We start from the raw sequence: 18,476 nt of genomic DNA, 5'->3' as shown, positions 1-18,476 counted from the left end.
GCAACCACCAATCTACTTTTTGTCTCTGTAGATTTGCCTGTTCTATGCATTTCATATACATGGAATCATATAATATGTGGCCTTTTTTTTGTATCTGGTTTGTTTTACTTAGTATAATGTTTTCAAGATTCAGCCACATCATAGCACGTATCAGTACCTCTTTATTTTATACTAAAGAATATTCCGTTGTTGAATATACCACATTTTTTTTTAATCCATTTCAGCAGTTGACATTTGGGTTGTTTCCACTTTTTGGCTATTATGAATAATGTTGCTATGCACATTCATATACAGGTTTTGCATTTTTATTTCGGTTGTTGGGTATATACCTAGGAGTGGAATCATTGGATCTTATGGTAACTGTTTAACTTTTTGAGAACCGTCAAACCGTTCTCCACAGTGGCTGCACCATTTTACATAACCACCAGCAATGTATGAGGGTTCCAATTTCTCCACATCTTGCCAAACCCTGCTTTACTTTTCTTCATACCACTTCAGATTGCCTGATGTGCTCTATATTCATTTATTACTGCCCGGCTCTTCCACTAGACAGGAAGCTCTGAGAGACAGGGACTTTTGTTCACAGCTGTAGCCCCACCACCATAGAGTGCCTGGTATGTAGGAAAACACTCAATAAAAACCTGTTGAATTCGTGAATGTAGTTCTGTAACCTTTTTTCACATCCATTTCCCTCAATTTTCATTTTAACCTTTACATACCAAGTAAAAAATGGATATATTTTTCCTGTAAAATTAAAAATATATATATTATGACAAGGTTAAGTGTGGGGGGCAATGGTGATTCAGTGGTAACAATTCTTGCCTTCCATGTGGGAGGCCCTGGTATAATTCCCGGCCGGTACACATCATGCATAGCCACCACCTGTCCGTCAATGGACGCTTGTGTGTTGCTGTGATCCTAAACAAATTTCAGTGGAACTTCCAGACTCAGACAGACTAGCGAGAAAAGCTTGGCGCTCTACTTTTGAAAATTAGCCAATGAAAACCCTCTGCATCAAAATGGTCCAATCTGTAACCAGTCATGGTGATGGTATGGGACTGCGCAGAATTCTGTTCTTTTGTGCATTGGGTCACCATAAATAGGAGGCCAACTCAAAGGCTGCTAACAAAAAGTCCTCTTTGACCAGCATCCACAATTCTGGTCCTATTGCCCCTTCTCCAAGGTTAATACTTTGTAGTGTGCCCCTCCAGACCTTTGTCCATACATGTTTGTATGTAACACAATTGGAAAGGAGGAAAACACATAGTTTGGGTTTTATTTTCTGTTTTTTTTTACACAAATAATATACTTTTTATATATGTAGTCTGATCAAACGTGCAATCAAGATGCATTGATAATTATTGGTGACTGGAATGCAAAAATTGGAATACAAAGAAGAAGGATCAGTATGGGAAGTATGGCCTTTGTGATAGAAACAATGCCAGAGATCACATGATGGAATTTTGCAAGACAAACTACTTATTCATTGGAAATACCTTTTTTCAACATAAATTATGGCTATGCATGTGGACCTAACCAAATGGAATACACAGAAATCAAATCAACTACATCTGTGGAAGGAGACAATGGAGAAGCTCAATATCATCAGTCAGAACAAGGCCAGGGGCCGATTGCAGAACAGACTATCAATTGCTCATATGAAAGTTCAAGCTGAAGCCGAAGAAAATTAAAACAAGTCCACGAGAGCCATACGACCTTGAGTATATCCTGCCTGAATTTAGAGGCTGTCTTCAGAATAGATTTGATGCATTCATTGAACACTAATAACCCAAGACCAGAACAGTTGTGGAATGACATCAAGGACATCATACATGAAGCAAAAGGTCATTAAAAAGACAAGAAAGAAAAAACCAAAGTGGATGTCAGAAGAGACTCTGAAACTTGCTCTTGAATGTAGAGTAGCAAAAGTGAACAGAAGAAATGATGAAGTAAAAGAGTTGAAGATTTCAAAGTGTGACTCAAGACAAACACCTGGAGTTAGAAAATCCAAAGAACACGCTCAGCATTTCTCAAGCTGAAAGAATTGAAGAAAAAATTCAAGCTTCAAGTTGTAATATTGAAGGATTCTATAACCAAAAAATTGAATGACAGGGAAGCATCAAAAGAAGATGAAAGAAATACACAGAATTACTGTACCACAAAGAATTGGTCAACATTCATCCATTTCAGGAGGTAGCATATGATTAAGAACTGATGGTATTGAAGGAAGAAGTCCAAGCTGCACTGAAGGCATTGGCAAAAAACAAGGCTCCAGGAATTGAAAGAATACTAATTGAGATGCTTCAGCAAACAGATGCAATGCTGGAAGCACTTAACTCATCTATGCCAAGAAATCTGGAAGACAACTACCTGGCCAACCTACTGGAAGAGAGCTATATTTGTGCCCATTCCAAAGAAAGATGATTCAAAAGTATGCAGAAATTATTGAATAATATCAATATCACATGCAAGCAAAATTTTGTTGACGATAAGTCAAAAATGGCTGCAGCCATATGTTGACAGGGAACTGACAGAAATTCAAACTGGATTCCAGAGAGGCCATGGAACAAGGGATATCATTGTGCAGGACTGGGCAATGTTTGGTTCTGTTACACATAAGGTCACTATGAGTCAGAACTGACTTGATGACATTTAACAACACAACAACAATATCGCACTTTAGGAATCATTTTACAAATTTATTTACCAGTACTGTGCTCTGGAGATCTTCCCATGTCAGTATATGTAAAGCCACCTCTCCTTTTATTTAACTGTTTGGTGGAATGGATATATCATAGTTTGTTTAGCCTTTGCCTTATTTTTAAAGTCACAGATATTTGTGGAGTGACCAATTCTTGCAAGGCACCATTTTTAAAACTTAATATGATATCAGATATAATGATACTGGAGTGTTGCAAAGTAGCCACAGAAGGGTTACTGATGTTATTGAAGCAGAAACTTCCAGTCCTGATTTTTACACTATGAGGAACAAGATAAATTCCTCAAAAACTTATAAACAAAATTTATTTTAATGTCATAGTGCTCAGGAAGTGAAAAATCAGTTAATAGGTTTTTTTTTTTTTTAACTTTTTAGACATTTAAGGATTATAATACGACAGTTTTCTTCCCTGCCAATCTGAGGTACTCACTGAAGAGGCATCTCTGTCAATTTCCATAGCATTTAATGAACATGCTGCTCATTTCAGCTTTGGCATTTACCTTTTGGCATGCTACCCTTTGCCCCTCAAAGGCAGGGAACTGGGTCTTAGCTTTCTGAGAGATGCAATGAAGATTAACTGACAAACATAATATCTTATATCTTTGTGCTTCCCCGTTTTCCGCTGCATTGCTCAAGTCTACTAGTTTATCTTGATGTGTGCTTGAAGATACAAGCTATTGCCAGCCCATGTTTCTGCTATTGTTGTTAGTTGCTGTTGAGTATATTCCCACCTGTGATAACCGCATGTGTGCAGAGTAGAGTAGAACTGCTCCTTAGGGTTTTCAAGGCTGACTTTTGGACACCAGATCGCCAGGCCTGTCTTTTGAGGTGTCTCTGGGTGTGTTCAAGCAGCCGACCTTTTTGGCTAGTAGCTGAGCACTTAGCCATTTGTGCCATCCAGGATCTTCTATGTTTCTGCCAATATATACAGCTTTTTATTTAAAATTCTGGTCATAAAATTCAGTTTCAAATGTTCTAGAATTCACAACTTTTATTTTGGGGGTTGTGCCCATCAGTCAATGCTTACGTAATGCCTCTGAGGCACTAAGTGCTAGGAGGTCATAACTTTTATTTCTCAGGATCTTCAGTTCTTTCTTCAAAACTTGTACTTTTGGGTTTTCTTAATCAACTGGTCATTTTATATATAACCAAAAAAAAAAAAAACATCCATTGCAGTCAAGTCGATTCCAACTAATAGCAGTTCTATAGGACAGAGTAGAACTGCCCCATAGGGTTTCCAAGGATGGATTCGAACTGCTGATCTTTTGGTCAGGAGCCAGACGCTTAACCGCTGTGCTACCCAGGCTCCCACTGTAATATATACATTTGTGTAAAATTTTAGGGAAAAAAACCTAAAATCTTTCAAGTATAAAACCTAAAATATTTTATACTTATTGCTTCACGTCCAGTAGATGGCACCAAATACCCTTTGAAGTTCATGATACTAATTCCTGGTTGGCATTGGTGGCTAGTTGATCATTTCTTCTGCTACCAGGTAACGGAGATGGTGCTTAAAGATGGTGGCTGGCCGCATTGCTCTCCACAGTCTTGCCAATAATCCAGTCTCAAGCACCAGGCTCCTGAAAGGGCTTACTACGCCTCTTCCGAGTCTCCCATTCCAGGGCTTCCACCATTTTTTCCCCTCATTCCAGTTATCACTCCGGATCACCCAAATTGTAAAAATTAGGTTTTATTCCAGTTTAGCTTCCTCAGCCATTACTGAACTGGGAAGAATTAGTTCGAAGCCCTGGTTGTTAGTTGCCTTCAAGTTGATTCCAACTCATGATGATGCCATGTGTGCAGCGTAGAACTGCTCCATAAGGTTTTCAAGGCTGTCACCTTCAGAAGCAGATTGTTAGGTCTGTCTTCCAAGGCAACTGTGGGTGGGCTTGGGGTGCCACCCACGGATTCATAGGGGAAGAGTAACCCACTGCCATTGAGTCAATCCTGACTCATAGTGACCCTACAGGGCAGAGAGAACTGGCTGTACTTTCCAAGGCTGTAATCTTTGCAGAAGCAGTCTGCCACATCTTTCTTCCACAGAGCGGCTGGTGGTTTGGAAACCACTGACCATTTGGTTAGCAGCCGAGTGCTTTAACTACTGGGCCACCAGGGTTCCTAGGGGAAGGGTAGTAATATTGAAATAGGACTTGGGTTAAGATCAAGAGTTGAGAGTAAGAGAGAAAGAATAAAGATGTGCTGAATGACCATAATAAAATTGGGAAAAAATATAAAAGTATAGAAAATCCAAAATGTTAAGAAAATCAGAGTGTCAGTTTTGGAACTTGAGTAGAATTGCATTCATTTCATCTTGATTTTTAAATATATTTTACAATTAAGCATGCAGTTAAACAACTCTTTAAACTGTTCAATTCTCACTCATTTCCAACATTGTTTCGTGCTTTCTTGAAAACCCTTTTTTCTTCAGTATGCGTATTTACTGTTTTCATAAAAAAAAGGCAGCTTTTAGATCCAGTTAACTATCAAAACCAGAAAATGTATTTCCCTTTTGTGAGGTGTGATTTACTACACATCTGTCTACTTATTCTGTCGAGTTTATTTAACTGTAATGGATTTGTCAACCACTAAAAATGACAAGTTAAAAATTTCTCATCGTAATTACCTTTTCACCTTTTTCTTCCTCTTTCTCTAGTGTTTGAGTGTTGGTGTTTTGTGACTCAGTCAGGTTGTCTGTTTCTTAACTGTCTTGTCTTTAGTACAACCAGTTGCATGGGCTCTGGGCGAGAGGGATTTAGGTTCAGTTCCCCCTGGGGCTGACTGGTTGCAGGGCTTGGAACCAGAATGAACATTTCTAACAAATTCCCCAGAAGTTATACATAAGAATCACCGGGGGGGGGGGAGATTTGTTAAAAGGTAGATTCTGATTCAGTATATCTGGGGGGGAATGCAAATTCTCAGCAGGGAACTTGCTAGAAATGCAAATTATCAGGAGGCGTTTGAACGAAGGAACTGATGATCTGAAGCCCCTGCTGGAGGGCTAGCATTCACTTAACCTCTCTGAGCTGCAATTTACTCATAATTAACACAATCTTACTCATAGGGTTATATTGAGTATTAGAAATAAAGTAGGTAAATCACTTGACACATAGTAAGCTATTATCATATACTGGCAACAATAATAAACTTTTTTAAGAAGCTTTCTGAAATATGATCATGCTTTACTGATTTCTGTTTTCAGGACTCTCAACTTACCAAAAACTCCTACTTTTTAAGTTGGAGATGTCAGTATATTAACCTGGTAACTTGGGTCTAGAGATAGATTTCATCCTAGAAATCTTGGTAAGCTTAGGGAACAGTCCTTAAATAGTACTTTTTAGTTATGTAGATTTAACATCCTATTAAGTGTGTCTATTATTGGTACCACCATTGATCCGCTGAGTGTTAAGTTCAATGCTTAACCACTTGGCCATCCTCGTATCCTGGTGGCAGAGTGGTTAAGTCTAACCAAAAGGTCAGCAGTTCAGCCACCGCTTGGGAACCCTGTGGGGTCAATTCTCCTGTCCTATAGGGTTGCTATGAGTGGGAATCGACTGGACAGCAAGGGGTTTGGCCCCTGCCACACACAAACACACAAAAGGGAGTATTCCCTTCAGTGTTTCATCTAGAATTAATAGGGAGGGAAAGACCCAAAAAGAGATTTAAAAGAATCTCGGGGTTCAACGTTATTTTGTAGGTACAAGAACTTTTTAAAACCAACTTGCATGAGGGAGTAATTAATTATACCATCACTTCCCGGAAGAAAAAAAAAATTGCCTTTGGAGAGGGCTTGGGTGCTGTGTACCGCAGCTTTGTGAGGAGAGAAAAAAGCTGGGCGGCGAGCATTTAACCCGAGCCAGGCTTTTTCCCTCAAACTCCACAGCCACGTGGCGCCGCGGGGGCCAGGGACCCACCGGCCGCTCGCCAGGCTGCCGGCGCCGCTCTCCCGTCAGGAAGATTTGCAGCGGGGTCCTCGGCCACCTAAGTCCCGGGAAACCGCCACCTCCATGGCCGCGGCCGCCAGACCCAGCACCCCGGCCCCGAGCCCGAGCCGGGCTGTGAGCCCAGGCGCCTCGCACTGCGCCTTCCACTCGGGGAACCCCAGACAAGCTGCCGGAAGTTTTCCCCGGGGACGAGGCCCGGCAACAGGTTCGAGGCGGGGCCGGGTGGAGCCCGACTCCACCAGCCTGGTGAGTCAGCGGCGCCCAGCGCCCGGGTTCGCCCCTCCAAACCATTGCCAGACCCAGGGAGGTCTCTCACCTCCAGCCACTCAGGGCTCGCCGGGCCTGGAGAAAGGTGACGTCATCGTAGTTGGGCGGTTTCGGAAGGCTCCACCAATAGAAAATAGGTGAAGTAGCGTGCCTTCAGTAGCTCTCGGCCAATACTAACAAAGCAAAAGGGGGCTTGGTTGTTGGTATAGAACCAATGGAAAACAGGGAAGGAGCACTAGGCGGAGTTGCGAATCCTGTCACCAATTGGAGGGAGGGGGTGGAGCCCGGGCCTTGTCAAGCGTGCCCAATCAACGAGAGAAGCGGACTTTGGGGGGCTGGGCCGTACTGCCTTCCCCCAATAGGGCAAGGCTAGGGGCGGGGCATTCTTTGGACTGTCCAATGAGGAACGCAGCCGAAGCGGGCCTGTCAAGAGCAGGGGCTGGGGGCGGGGGGATGGTGAGTCGGGGATAAACACTCCGCGGCGGTGGCGGCTGCTGCTTATCTTCGGGTTCTGTCACGGTGTCGGCGGCGCCCAGCTCACTGGCCTCCTCTCTCTCCCAGCGAGCGTGGTCGCCAGAGAGGCTCCCTCAGCCCTGTTCCACGGGGCACACAGCGGGGCGCGGGTGTCCGGCGGCGGCGGCGGCGGCGAGCCCGTGGGCAGTGGGGGTTGGTCCCGTGGCTCCGGCCCCCGGTGCGGAATGGCGGCGGTGGTTCGGATGAATATCCAGTTGCTGCTGGAGGCTGCCGACTACCTGGAGCGGCGGGAGAGAGGTGCACGGGGACGGGAACGGGTCCAGCCAAGTCCGGGCCGGGGACCCTGAGGGGCCGGTCCGCGGTCGGGGCTCCCGGCCGCTCCGGGGGTTGTTGGAGGCGCGGAGAGCGCGACCGCGAGCGCTCCCAACCCCTCCAGCTCTCTCCACGCGCGGTCCGAGGGAGGCTGCGGCTGCCCCAAAGCGATGAATGGAGGTGGAAAGGGGCCGCCGCCCCCGGGCGTCCCGAGCGCCGCCTCCGCCCGCTTGCGAGTGGGGTGCCCCGGCCCCCTCAGCCGGACCTCCTGCCTTCCCTCACCCGGGCTCGCCCCGGCCGGCCCCCAAGCGGGCCTGGCGCCCAGTCTCCCGGCCGGAGGGGGGGCGCCTGCCCTGCCCCCGGCACCCCGTGTTTGCCCCGCAGCTTCACCTGAGGCAGGTCCCGCTTAACACACGCCAACCTGCTGGACGCTGCGAATGGGAAACCCGGGCTCGGTGAGCGGAGCGACTTGCTGTGTCTCTCTCAACAATGAGCAGCTGGAATCCCTCCGTACACCTCCAAACTGAGGGCATTCAACACAATGAAAAAAAAAGTCATTGTTCACAGAATTCCACCTTGCTGCGTTTAATTATTTCCACAATACTCTTAAAGAAAAAATAGATTTAAAAAAGGAGAGACTGGAGGGGAGAGAGTATTGAATGCTCTGGGCTCATTCATTAACTGGATCCTCCGGTTTTCTAGAAGCTGAACATGGTTATGCCTCCATGTTACCGTACGATAAAAAGGACAGAGATGCCTTAAAACGGAGGAACAAATCCAAGAAGAATAACAGCAGTAGCAGGTAATTTGGTAAATATTTCTCTTTCTCTTTTAGATCATACTGTTGTGATTATAACCTTGTACATACATTCAGTGGTGATCCTAATTCAGTAATGCACACTTGGTCTTAAGCCATTGGAGGAAGCAGCCCTTCTATTTGGATTGAGGGGACTGAAAATAAAAGAGAAATGGAAATGTTTCCCATTTCTTTATGAGCAGTGGTTTTGTGTGTGTGTGTGTGTGTGTGTGTGTGTATGTTTCGTTTTTGTTTTACTTTTGCCTTTATTCCCTTTGGAACAAAAATCTGTGGAAGCTTTAAGTGAGATGAGCAGCAGTGACAATATTTTGCCTTCAGAAGTTGTAGATTCAGGGCAAGCTTACTATGTCTGAAAAAGCTGGACATTATCAATTCCTTTTACTTCTCATAGTGAACATTTATAAGCAGACTGAAAGTTCTGACTTGGCATAGGTGGTAGGATTTCATATTTGACATGTAAATTAAATTCAGTGCTTTCCTGGTTAATCTAATTGGTTACATCTATTTATAACGGCAACGAGGAATTATTGAGGTTAAAACCTACCTGTTTGGTGTTGGAGGAACATATAATATTAAAATATTAATATGCCACAACCCTTTCATGTTAGCCTTGTAAATTGCCCTAAATTTCTTAGAAGCTCTGAATCTCACCGTAAAGTACTTGGTTAATGGTCAGAGAAATCACATATTTAAGTCCTAAGCATAGTTCCTGACACATAGAAGTATTTCCTCAGTGCTACGCCCTTTCTTTCTCTCTTTGCCCTGAAATTTTTAGTTGGCTAGGAAATCTGTTTTATTACATCCTTTCAATTATTCCTTTCATGCCAGTAAATTAAAATCTACTTTTTCATCCTTGCTTTAGAACTTCATCCTCCTCTATTCCCCCTAACTGTATTTGGGTAGCCTCTGTGATACAGACTCCTAAAAGCCAGAAAGTCCCCACTTCAACCTAAAACTCATTTGTTCCTGCTGCCTGTTTGTCCTTAGTTCACCCCCATTGTCCTTGTGTGGTTAGTGGAACACAGGATACGTGCAGCACACGTGTGCTGTGCTCTTGAATAAGAAAGTACAGAAAGGATGAACGTGGTAATTACCTGATAGTTTTTCCTTGCCCTCCCATCTTTAACGTTACCTGAAGGTGGTAGCTACTGGTTCTGCGCATGGGTACTGACGCCCTTTAAGAAAACTGTGAATACTGACTTGTATTATGGAATGGTGTAAAAACAATTAAGTTTGTTGCGTTTTGTTACAGTATTAATTTTTTAAATGTTGTTTGGAAGAACTTTTTGAGGCCTTTGGCTTATTTTTCTGGAAAAGTATAGTTTATTTATTGTCCACTTATTGGGGAGAAGTTATGCATGTTAATAGTCCAGGTTTAATACCTGAACATTTTGTTTTTCCTGAGTTTCACAGGAAGGTTGTGGCGGGGAGTGAGAATTCTTAGTTGAAGACAAGTGTCTTGATTCCAGAGGGTGATTCGAGAAGAGAAATGATAGTTGTGAATTTCAAGCCAGTGGATTCCTCCTTTTCTTTTCTTTCCTTTCCTTCTCTTCTTTTTTTCTCCACCCAGTAATCAACATTATTGTTTATTTATGAAAAATGGCCATAACTCCTGATTTTTGCAGAAGCTCTATTTTGCTAATGAACTTGCTTTGCTTTCCGTGGTTAGATTGTTTCTACAGAAACAATCACAATTGTCCATAGTCTTGGCTAATAGTTAGTGTAACATCTTCAATGGTGCAGGGATCTCGGAGAGACCATGATTAAACCTGGAGATGGCACCCAAGCAAACAAATGCAGCAAGAGCAGGTTTTGTTTGAATGCGATCACTTCCTTTGTGACGTGTTTGGAATGACCCTTACCTGGGTGGTGAGACATCTCACCAGGAAATGCAGTTTGACCTCATGATTTCAATTAGACTTATATCCAAGGCCCTGTATGGTCAGAGTTTTGAACTGGAATAAGGGCTAGGGAATGATGACTGCTGGTTTACATAACCATCGAATAACTGTTTATTCTTATAGAATCTGGGGAGTATTTTTCCTTAGGCAGTAAAATGTAAGATTTAGCCACATAGCAAACTTCTTGCAATTAAAAATGCAGATCTTAATCGAGTTTCTCTAGTTGCTTATTTAAAAAATAATAAAAAAATTGTGAATATTAATTGTCTTGGAATCATCAGAGAACTATTAGAATACAGGCATATGCAGTCTTTTTTTTTTTTTCCTAATGATTTTTAAAATCAGTTACTAATCATTTAGAGTTGGTAGCCAGAGCTTTTACAAATGTGTTTTGCTAAATGAGTAAAGTAAGCTTTGGCACTCATGTGAAAGGGGAAGTTCAAGACTTACTACCAGTTCTTTTATAAGACAGGAGCTATAGCACTGACCTGACATGGGGAGTCTTTCTGAACCCAAAGGTTTCTCCCATTTCTCAGATAACTCTGTAGTTTGGCTTAGTTATCTTTTTGTTAGAATATATTCTTAAATGGTGAAACTTGACCTCTATCAGTGATGCCAGAGTTATCAAATATTTTCAATAATCACATGGAAAGTAGTTTTGACACACAGTCTCTGTGTTCTTTTGATGCCTTAATTAAAAATATAAATGTTTACCTATCAAACAGAGGTGGCAGGCAGCCTCTGAAGTGACCATTTTTGAAAGGCCTGCTTTTTATTAAAGATGCAGTTTCAATAAACCAAATTCACTTGATTAATGTCCATTAAGCATAAACCCGCCCCCCCCCCTTAAAAATCACCACATGTTCAACACTCCTGGTAACCAATTAACAGCTGTAGTTTCCAGAACTCTTTTCAAAGCTTGGAAGGAGTGGTGCTTCCTATGGAATTTGTTAAAAGTTTATCTTGGGATTTAGAATAATTTAAGACGCAGAAATTTTTCATAAGAGTACCCTGTGTGGAATTTGTTGAAAGTTTTATCTTAGGGATTTAGAATAATTTAAATAATAGGGGGAGAGAGAGATTTTTTTTTTTCCAAAGAACTCAGCAATTTTTGGTGAAAGTACCCCGTGTGTTATTTCTGCTACCAGAGACCATGTGCCTTTCAACCTGTGTACCCTCTTCTCTTCCTCTGCTCACTTCATTCAACAGGGAAGTCTTGGCCAGCTGTTGTCATATACTTTCATCCATTTAAAAATCTGTCAAACTTTGAACTTGTTATTCTCTGTTAAAACTAAAATGCACACCAGATTTTTGTTTACTCTGGTATCCTGGCCATTGTAGGAAGTAAACCTTTAGAAAAATGTGACTGAAGAACACGAAGGAAGGGGTAACCAAGTGAACCAATTTAAAGCTTTTAAGTTAACCAATTTTAAGGTTCACGAATCCTTTATCTAGAAAACTAGTATTCTAAAATTTAAAATGCTGTCATTATTTTCTTGTTTCTCCCCTCTCCTGAATAAAAATTGATATCCCAAGGGCCTGTGGAAGAGACAGTTTAGTGCAGACTTGAAAATTTCCCATTTCCCCACCACCACTACTGCTCCAATCCCAGGTGTGAATGAACTTGGTGGTGGTGCCCCCCTCACCCTGATGTAAGTGGCTGAGCATTCACGAGGTGATGTTCCTCCATGATTGCTGTGAGAATTTATCTTCTATACCAGTAAGGTATAGATTATAGTCCCACAGAATTCATGACCTGAGCCAAGTAGTAAACATTTCCTTATATAAAAAAAGGTCAAGATTCAGTTCCATTATAATGCTGGGAGGTTCTTCACCCTCCCCAAGTTTATAGGAAAGGTCAAGATTGAACTCCTTTATAATGCTGGGGGGCTCCTCAAGCTCCCCAATTTTACTTGTAACTGGTTAGGGAGGAGTTGTGTGAGGAAGGACACTGAAGTAGCTACATTGACTGACTTCTTGTGATTTTTGTGGAAACCTGCCCATGAGTTCTTAGACCAGACCTTATATTCAAGGTCAACTATAAACATACTAATAACATGATTTCAGATCCACCACAGCTTTCATCCAAGGCTCTCTAATCACTTTTACAGTTGCTACCTCGTTGATCCACGCTTGTTCAGTAGATAATTGACCGATATTTTTATTCTCATCTTACAGAGGCTTTCACCAAGGCAGGATGATAAAGAGTTTGATTCCTTCCACATTATTCGTCAGTGACTAAGCTTGGACTTCAAATTTCAACCTCACTGCAGCTTCAACTAGTCTTTATGTGGAGCTGAGTTTTAGAAACCCCTTTCTAAAGTCATTTGGTACCTACTCACTAGTAGCATCTTTCAGGAGATTGTACATGAGAAGAATAGTTACTTTAGGGAGTAGAAAGATTGGGGTAGAGGTTATTTTACCCCTTTTAAACTGTATCCTGTAGTTAAACAACTTAGCATAAAATTGTGGTATACTATACTGAGTCGGAATCGACTCGACGGCAGCGGGTTTGGGTTTTTGGGTTTTTTAGAAAACAGTGCAGAGCTAGAGTAGGGGTGCCACCTCCACTATTCTACCCTCAGCTTTGTGGTGTTACGTAACCTAAAATCACATCACATAGTGCAGCTGTTTTTCTCTTTGTATAAATAGACCCCCTTTTATTTCCTGTCTTAAAATGGATTCCTTTTCCTCTAGGGACTGCATGCCTCTTAGTTTGTTATTCTCCTTGAATACCACTTTAGATATTTATATTTATCTAACTTCCCAAATGGACTGATTTCTTTAGTAGAGCCCCGTGAATTTGTCTCCCTTTCCCTGTCTTCTCTCATACCAACTTTGGAAAGTAAGAAGTTAAAATAACCATGTTGATGTTGAAGTAGTCCTTTAAGACAAGAATAACTTTTTCTTATTGTTGCCTTTCAGATCAACTCACAATGAAATGGAGAAGAATAGGTGAGTTGGAGATTTTGGCAGTGGAATGGGGGGGAATTTTGATGCATCCTCTATTCGTTAAGTTGCTCCTCTTCCCATTAGTAGCCCCTGATTTAAGAGAACCCTCTAAGCGGCACTGTCCACAAATCACATAGTTCCAAAGACCACACCCTCAACCGTCATCCCCCAGCCCACTCCTCCTGAGGAATGCTTTTCTATATGTCTGTTCCACAGGCTAAAGTATTTTCGATCATAGGTAGTGTTTCCAAAAATAGTATTTTTTAAAAAAATTACATGCTACTGAATATAATTGGTAATGTTCTCTTAAATCATACACACACAGAGATATGTATATGTGTGTGTGTGTGTGTGTATATATATATACACACAAACACGTAGACATAGACCTGGATATATAAATAGATACAGATATGTGTGTGTGATTGTAGTTCACTTGTAAATGAAGGTTCTCAGAATTCAAGCAAATGCACGTATGACAGAAACGGGAAACGGTGACCAACTGGAGGAGGCCCACCACCTTCACTGGCTTGGATCTTGCTGCAAGCCTGAGTTGGCTCTTCCTCACCTGGGTTGCCTCTTGCTGCTTATTTAAATCTGTTTTCCAACTCAAGCTGCTTCTCCTTCAATGATGCAGTCTAGTGGTTCTCAGCACTGGTTGTATATTAGAGTCACTTGCAGAGCCTTCATCTTGGTATATTTCTTAAGATGTTTTACGTTAAATGCTATAGATATATACACACACACACACACACATACATATATTAAATATTGGAGGGGGAAGAGAACAAATATTTCTGCTGATTTTATAAAATAATTTTTTTATTATAGAAATGTTCAAACATACAAAAATGGAGAGAATAACATAGTCAACTCCTATGTCTCTGTCACCCAACTACGACAATTACCAGCATTTTGCCAATCATGTATAATTGAAACCGTTCCTTTCCACACAAATATAAATTTTTTAAAGCAAATTCCAGATATTTTATCTGTAAATACTTTTGTTTCAATCTCTAGTAGATGAAGACTTCAATAAAAGAACATAATTTGCTTTTAACCACAGTGAACAAAATTAATGGCAATTCTCTGTGGAGCTATAAAAAACAAACAAACAAACAATACCCAGACCTCACCCCCAGCTGTTCTGATTTCATTGGCTTGGATTGAGCCTGTGCAGTCGAATTTTTTTAAAGCTCCCCAGGTGATTCTCACGTGCAGCCAGGGCTTAGGACCAATGAACAAAGCTCATTCTGGTCTCTGTGCTCCCATCTGTTTGAAATACCAGTTTACCATCCGCAGTGAGTGGCTTCTCGGGGCCCTGCATGAACAAGACGATGATGTGTAATGATGGCTCTGTAAATACATGTGGTTGTTTCTTGCAAACTCATTTTGAAAAGATAGTCCGACTCTGAAAGTCAGGATCTAAATGTTTATGTTTCTTCAGTAAAAGCGCAGACCAGACTCTTATCAGGCAGGAAGATTGTGAAACAGGGTGAACATTTAGCTCTCTCCACTGTGGGGTGCGTGTGCGTGTGTGTGTGTGTGTGTGCGCACGCGTGTGTGCGTGTGTTTGATGGTGAGTGTACCTCTGGGTACATGTGCTTCTCCTCATCCTTCCTTCTTTCCTTTTAGTTGCTCCATGTTGTGGGTGACTGTGTTTTGAGCTGGAGCCTCCTTTGTGCTGCAGGAATTTATATATCATGAACTAGAAACTCAAATGTATCTCTTCTTAAGGTAGAAAGGGTAGGCAGATGTGACTTCTCTTTCTTATGTTTAGGTTCCCCCCCATCTTCTTGCCTCTGAGGTGAACTGGGTAAACAGGGCCTTTCTCTACTGAAAAGCCTTCTGGTTCTCCTTCTCCCCTCTAATCATTTACTTAGGCATTTATTTTTACTATTACTAAAATTTCATCCCTTCAGGTAAAGGCTCTCAGTCTTACTACAGCTGTGTGCCTTTCACCTCTGCAGGAATGCCACAGAATGCCAATTCTGTAGTTTATTTTAGCAGTTTAGGGGTGTTTATTTTCTGCGTGCTGTGTTCCAAGAACTTGTGCTAGGAGGTGGGGTATTTAATGAGTTCAATACTGGGTTCTTAAGTAAGCACAGCTTCTGTCCTATAGAAATGTGTAGTTTGTCTCATGAGAAAGATGTAGAGACCGTTTCAGCTAATATGCTAAGTGCGAAGATTGAGCTATATACAGGATGCTATGGGAGCAAAGACTCTAGAAAACTGAATTGGAAACCACCTCTGAACAAGCTTCTTTAATTCATCCGGCTTCCACAGATAAGTCAACATTTACTTGTTGAGAGGCTGGTTTATCTAGTTTCCTTATTGTTCTTTCTTTTTTGGAATTTGGTCTTCTCAGGGCTTGATAATTCTTTCTCTAGTCTTGAGTGTACAAAACAGAAGAGAAGGAATTAGGAACTCAATTTACTTAATTTATCCAAGTATTGGTTGCTGCAATTCAGAGGAGGAGGAGGCTAAAGTTATGGGCTCTTCTCCCTCATTAGTGTGGATGCTTAAGAATCTTAGGGCTGGAGGGTCAGGTGAACAGCTGCACTTATAGTCTCCCTGTTTTTGGTAGCTGAATCCTATAAAAGAATACTGTTTTGCTAAATGCTGATACACTCTAGCCATTTTTACCTTAAAACATCATACACACACACACTGTCATGGCTCACTTTAAAAAACAAAGAGGCAATTTAGGAAATCTAAACAATGGGAAGTTTTTTTTTCTCTTTCATATTGCAGAATTGCTTACATTTGGTTTCGCTTTTTTAAACAGTAGAGTTGGTGTTACTCTAGTTTATCGGGAGTCCACTATGAGTCTATTAAATTCAACACTACCACTTTTAATTATCTTGGCATTGGTGGAAGATGAAAGAAAAGACTTCTAGGATAGTAGTGGTAGGAGTCAGTGATGGTGGTGGTGGTGTTTTCCATTTAGAGAAGTTTATTTGTTGAGCACCTAAGATGCCAGGCACTAGGTGCTGGGAATACAGAGAGAAAGACCAAGCCCATGCCTAGGAGGAGCTCAGTTTAATATCACTCTGAGTGGTCTCTCAGTTGGCACTTGGCATGTGCTTCTCTGAATTTTAACTAATTTTGTTGGTCTAGCCTCCTAAAGGAGAAACATACTTGGCGAGTGTCTGATTTTTCTTTTTCTTGCTTTTAAACTGATCTTGTAGAAAATTTTGAAAAATACAGAAAGTCATGCCTAAAAAAAAAATTCCTAATTCCTGCAACCAGAGAAAACCAATGGAACGCTGATATATATCTTCCCAGTTGTTTTTGGAAAATAACTTTAAATATAAAAAATACACTTGAGTGTAGAAAAATTGAAAGTTCAGAAAAGAACAAAAAATATAAAAATCACCTATAATAGACCTTGCAGAGGCAACGACTAATAACATTTATTCTATATCCATATAGTCTCTTGCGCATACTTTTTTTTACCACCATGAGATCATGTAGTAAATCATTTGTAGCTTGCTTCTTTAGGATCTATGTCATGAACGTTTGCCAACGCCATTAAATCACCTTCTCCAGCATTCTTTTTAGTGAATGATCAGTATTATATCATGTGGATGTATCATAGCTCATTTAACTAATCCCCTACGTTAGGTTCTTTCCAGTGTTTTGCTAAGATAAGCAGTGCTTCCTTAAACCACTTTGTAGATAAACTCTTGTCCAACATCATGATTATTTCCTTAGGATAAGTTTGTAGCTGTGGAATTAATGGTATACACGTTTTTGTGGGGTTTTTTTATGTTGATTGCTGAATTGCCCACCAGGCAGGTCGTAGGCAGTATTCTCCTTTATACCTTCATAAATTGATAGTATAATTTAAGACCTTTATGAATTTGATAAGTAAAAAAAAGCAACTTATTTTATTTGCATTTTTTATTACTAGCACAGCTGAACAATTTTCCTATCTTTATTGACAGTTTGTATACGTGTATGTGAATTGTCTGTTAAACAACCTTTGCCCAGTTGTCTACTGAGGAGTTTCTCTTTTTCTTACTTTATTTTGAAAAGACTCTGTAATATAAAGGATACACATGAAAGATGTTGTTTCTTTGTCTATCAGGTAATTTTCAAGTTTATCGTTTATCTTTATGAAGTCAATCTTCTCTCGCTGATTGAATTTGTTGCCTTTATCCTATACTTCTTGTTTATGGCTAAGTCTGTTTCTGGATTTGTTCTTCCAGTCCATTGATCTGTCTGCTCTTCCCGTGCCAGTATAAACCAGAAAACAAAACAAATCCATTGCCATCTAGTCAATTCCAACTCATAATGACCGTATAGCACAGAGTAGAACTGCCGCATAGGGTTTCCAGTGCCATAATCTTTACGAAAGCAGACTGCCACATCTTTCTCCCTTGGAGCAGCTGGTGGGTTCGAACTGCTGACCTTTCAGTTAGCAGCCAAGTGCTTAACCACTCTGCCACCAGGGCTTCTATGCAAGTATACATTGTTTTAATCGTTGGAAGTTTCATCATGCACTTCAGGACCTGGTAAAGCAAATCTTTCCCCTTCCTTTCATTCTTCTTTTTTAATTTTACTATGTCCTTAGGTTTTTCACCAATTTATTTTTCCATATGAATTTTATAATCCATTCGTAAATGCCTCACCCTCAAGTTCTTTTGGGATTTCTGAAAAACTGCTTAATTCTAATATATAGATCGGAAAAGGTTTATGTTTACATATCAGACCTTTCCATCCAGGATTTGTTATGTGTCTTCATTTATTCAGATCTCTTTCCTGTTTCTGACCAGGCTTCGTAGTGTTTCCATGTCAATCTTGCACTTTTCCTGTAAAAGGTATTTCTGGGTTTTTATATTATTTTAATCGCTAGTGGTTTCCTTCCCACTGTAGTTACTAATTATGGTTGGAATATAGGAAATATTTGAATTTTGTTACTGTCGCATGTCCTTTATTGATGATAATTCTGTTGTTTTTTCTCTTAGCTGGGAATTCCTCTGGTTTAGCTGCCTTTCAGTAAGCCCTTCAGCAAGTGGAGAGTGAGCGACTAAGTGCACATAAGCTCAGCCGATTGGTCAGGAGTCAGGTGCTAGAATGGACTTTGT

At 41.1% G+C, this 18,476-nt stretch overlaps 1 protein-coding gene across 1 annotated transcript in view; it reads left to right on the top strand.

Moving 5' to 3' along the window:
- Nucleotides 1–7,381: 7,381 nt before the first annotated feature.
- The window catches only part of MXD1 (MAX dimerization protein 1), a 29,983-nt gene continuing 18,888 nt past the window's right edge, over nucleotides 7,382–18,476 (top strand). The window contains exons 1-3 of the mRNA XM_049856681.1: nucleotides 7,382–7,698; nucleotides 8,416–8,515; nucleotides 13,357–13,386. Coding sequence (XP_049712638.1) covers nucleotides 7,626–7,698; nucleotides 8,416–8,515; nucleotides 13,357–13,386 — 203 coding nt within the window. The 5' untranslated portion in view covers nucleotides 7,382–7,625. The remainder of the gene's footprint in view (nucleotides 7,699–8,415; nucleotides 8,516–13,356; nucleotides 13,387–18,476) is intronic.

The sequence above is a fragment of the Elephas maximus genome, chromosome 17 (genome assembly GCF_024166365.1).
Source record: "Elephas maximus indicus isolate mEleMax1 chromosome 17, mEleMax1 primary haplotype, whole genome shotgun sequence".
Taxonomy (NCBI): domain Eukaryota; kingdom Metazoa; phylum Chordata; class Mammalia; order Proboscidea; family Elephantidae; genus Elephas; species Elephas maximus.
Note: the sequence above shows the minus strand (reverse complement) of the source record. Positions and strands in the feature narration are given on the sequence as shown.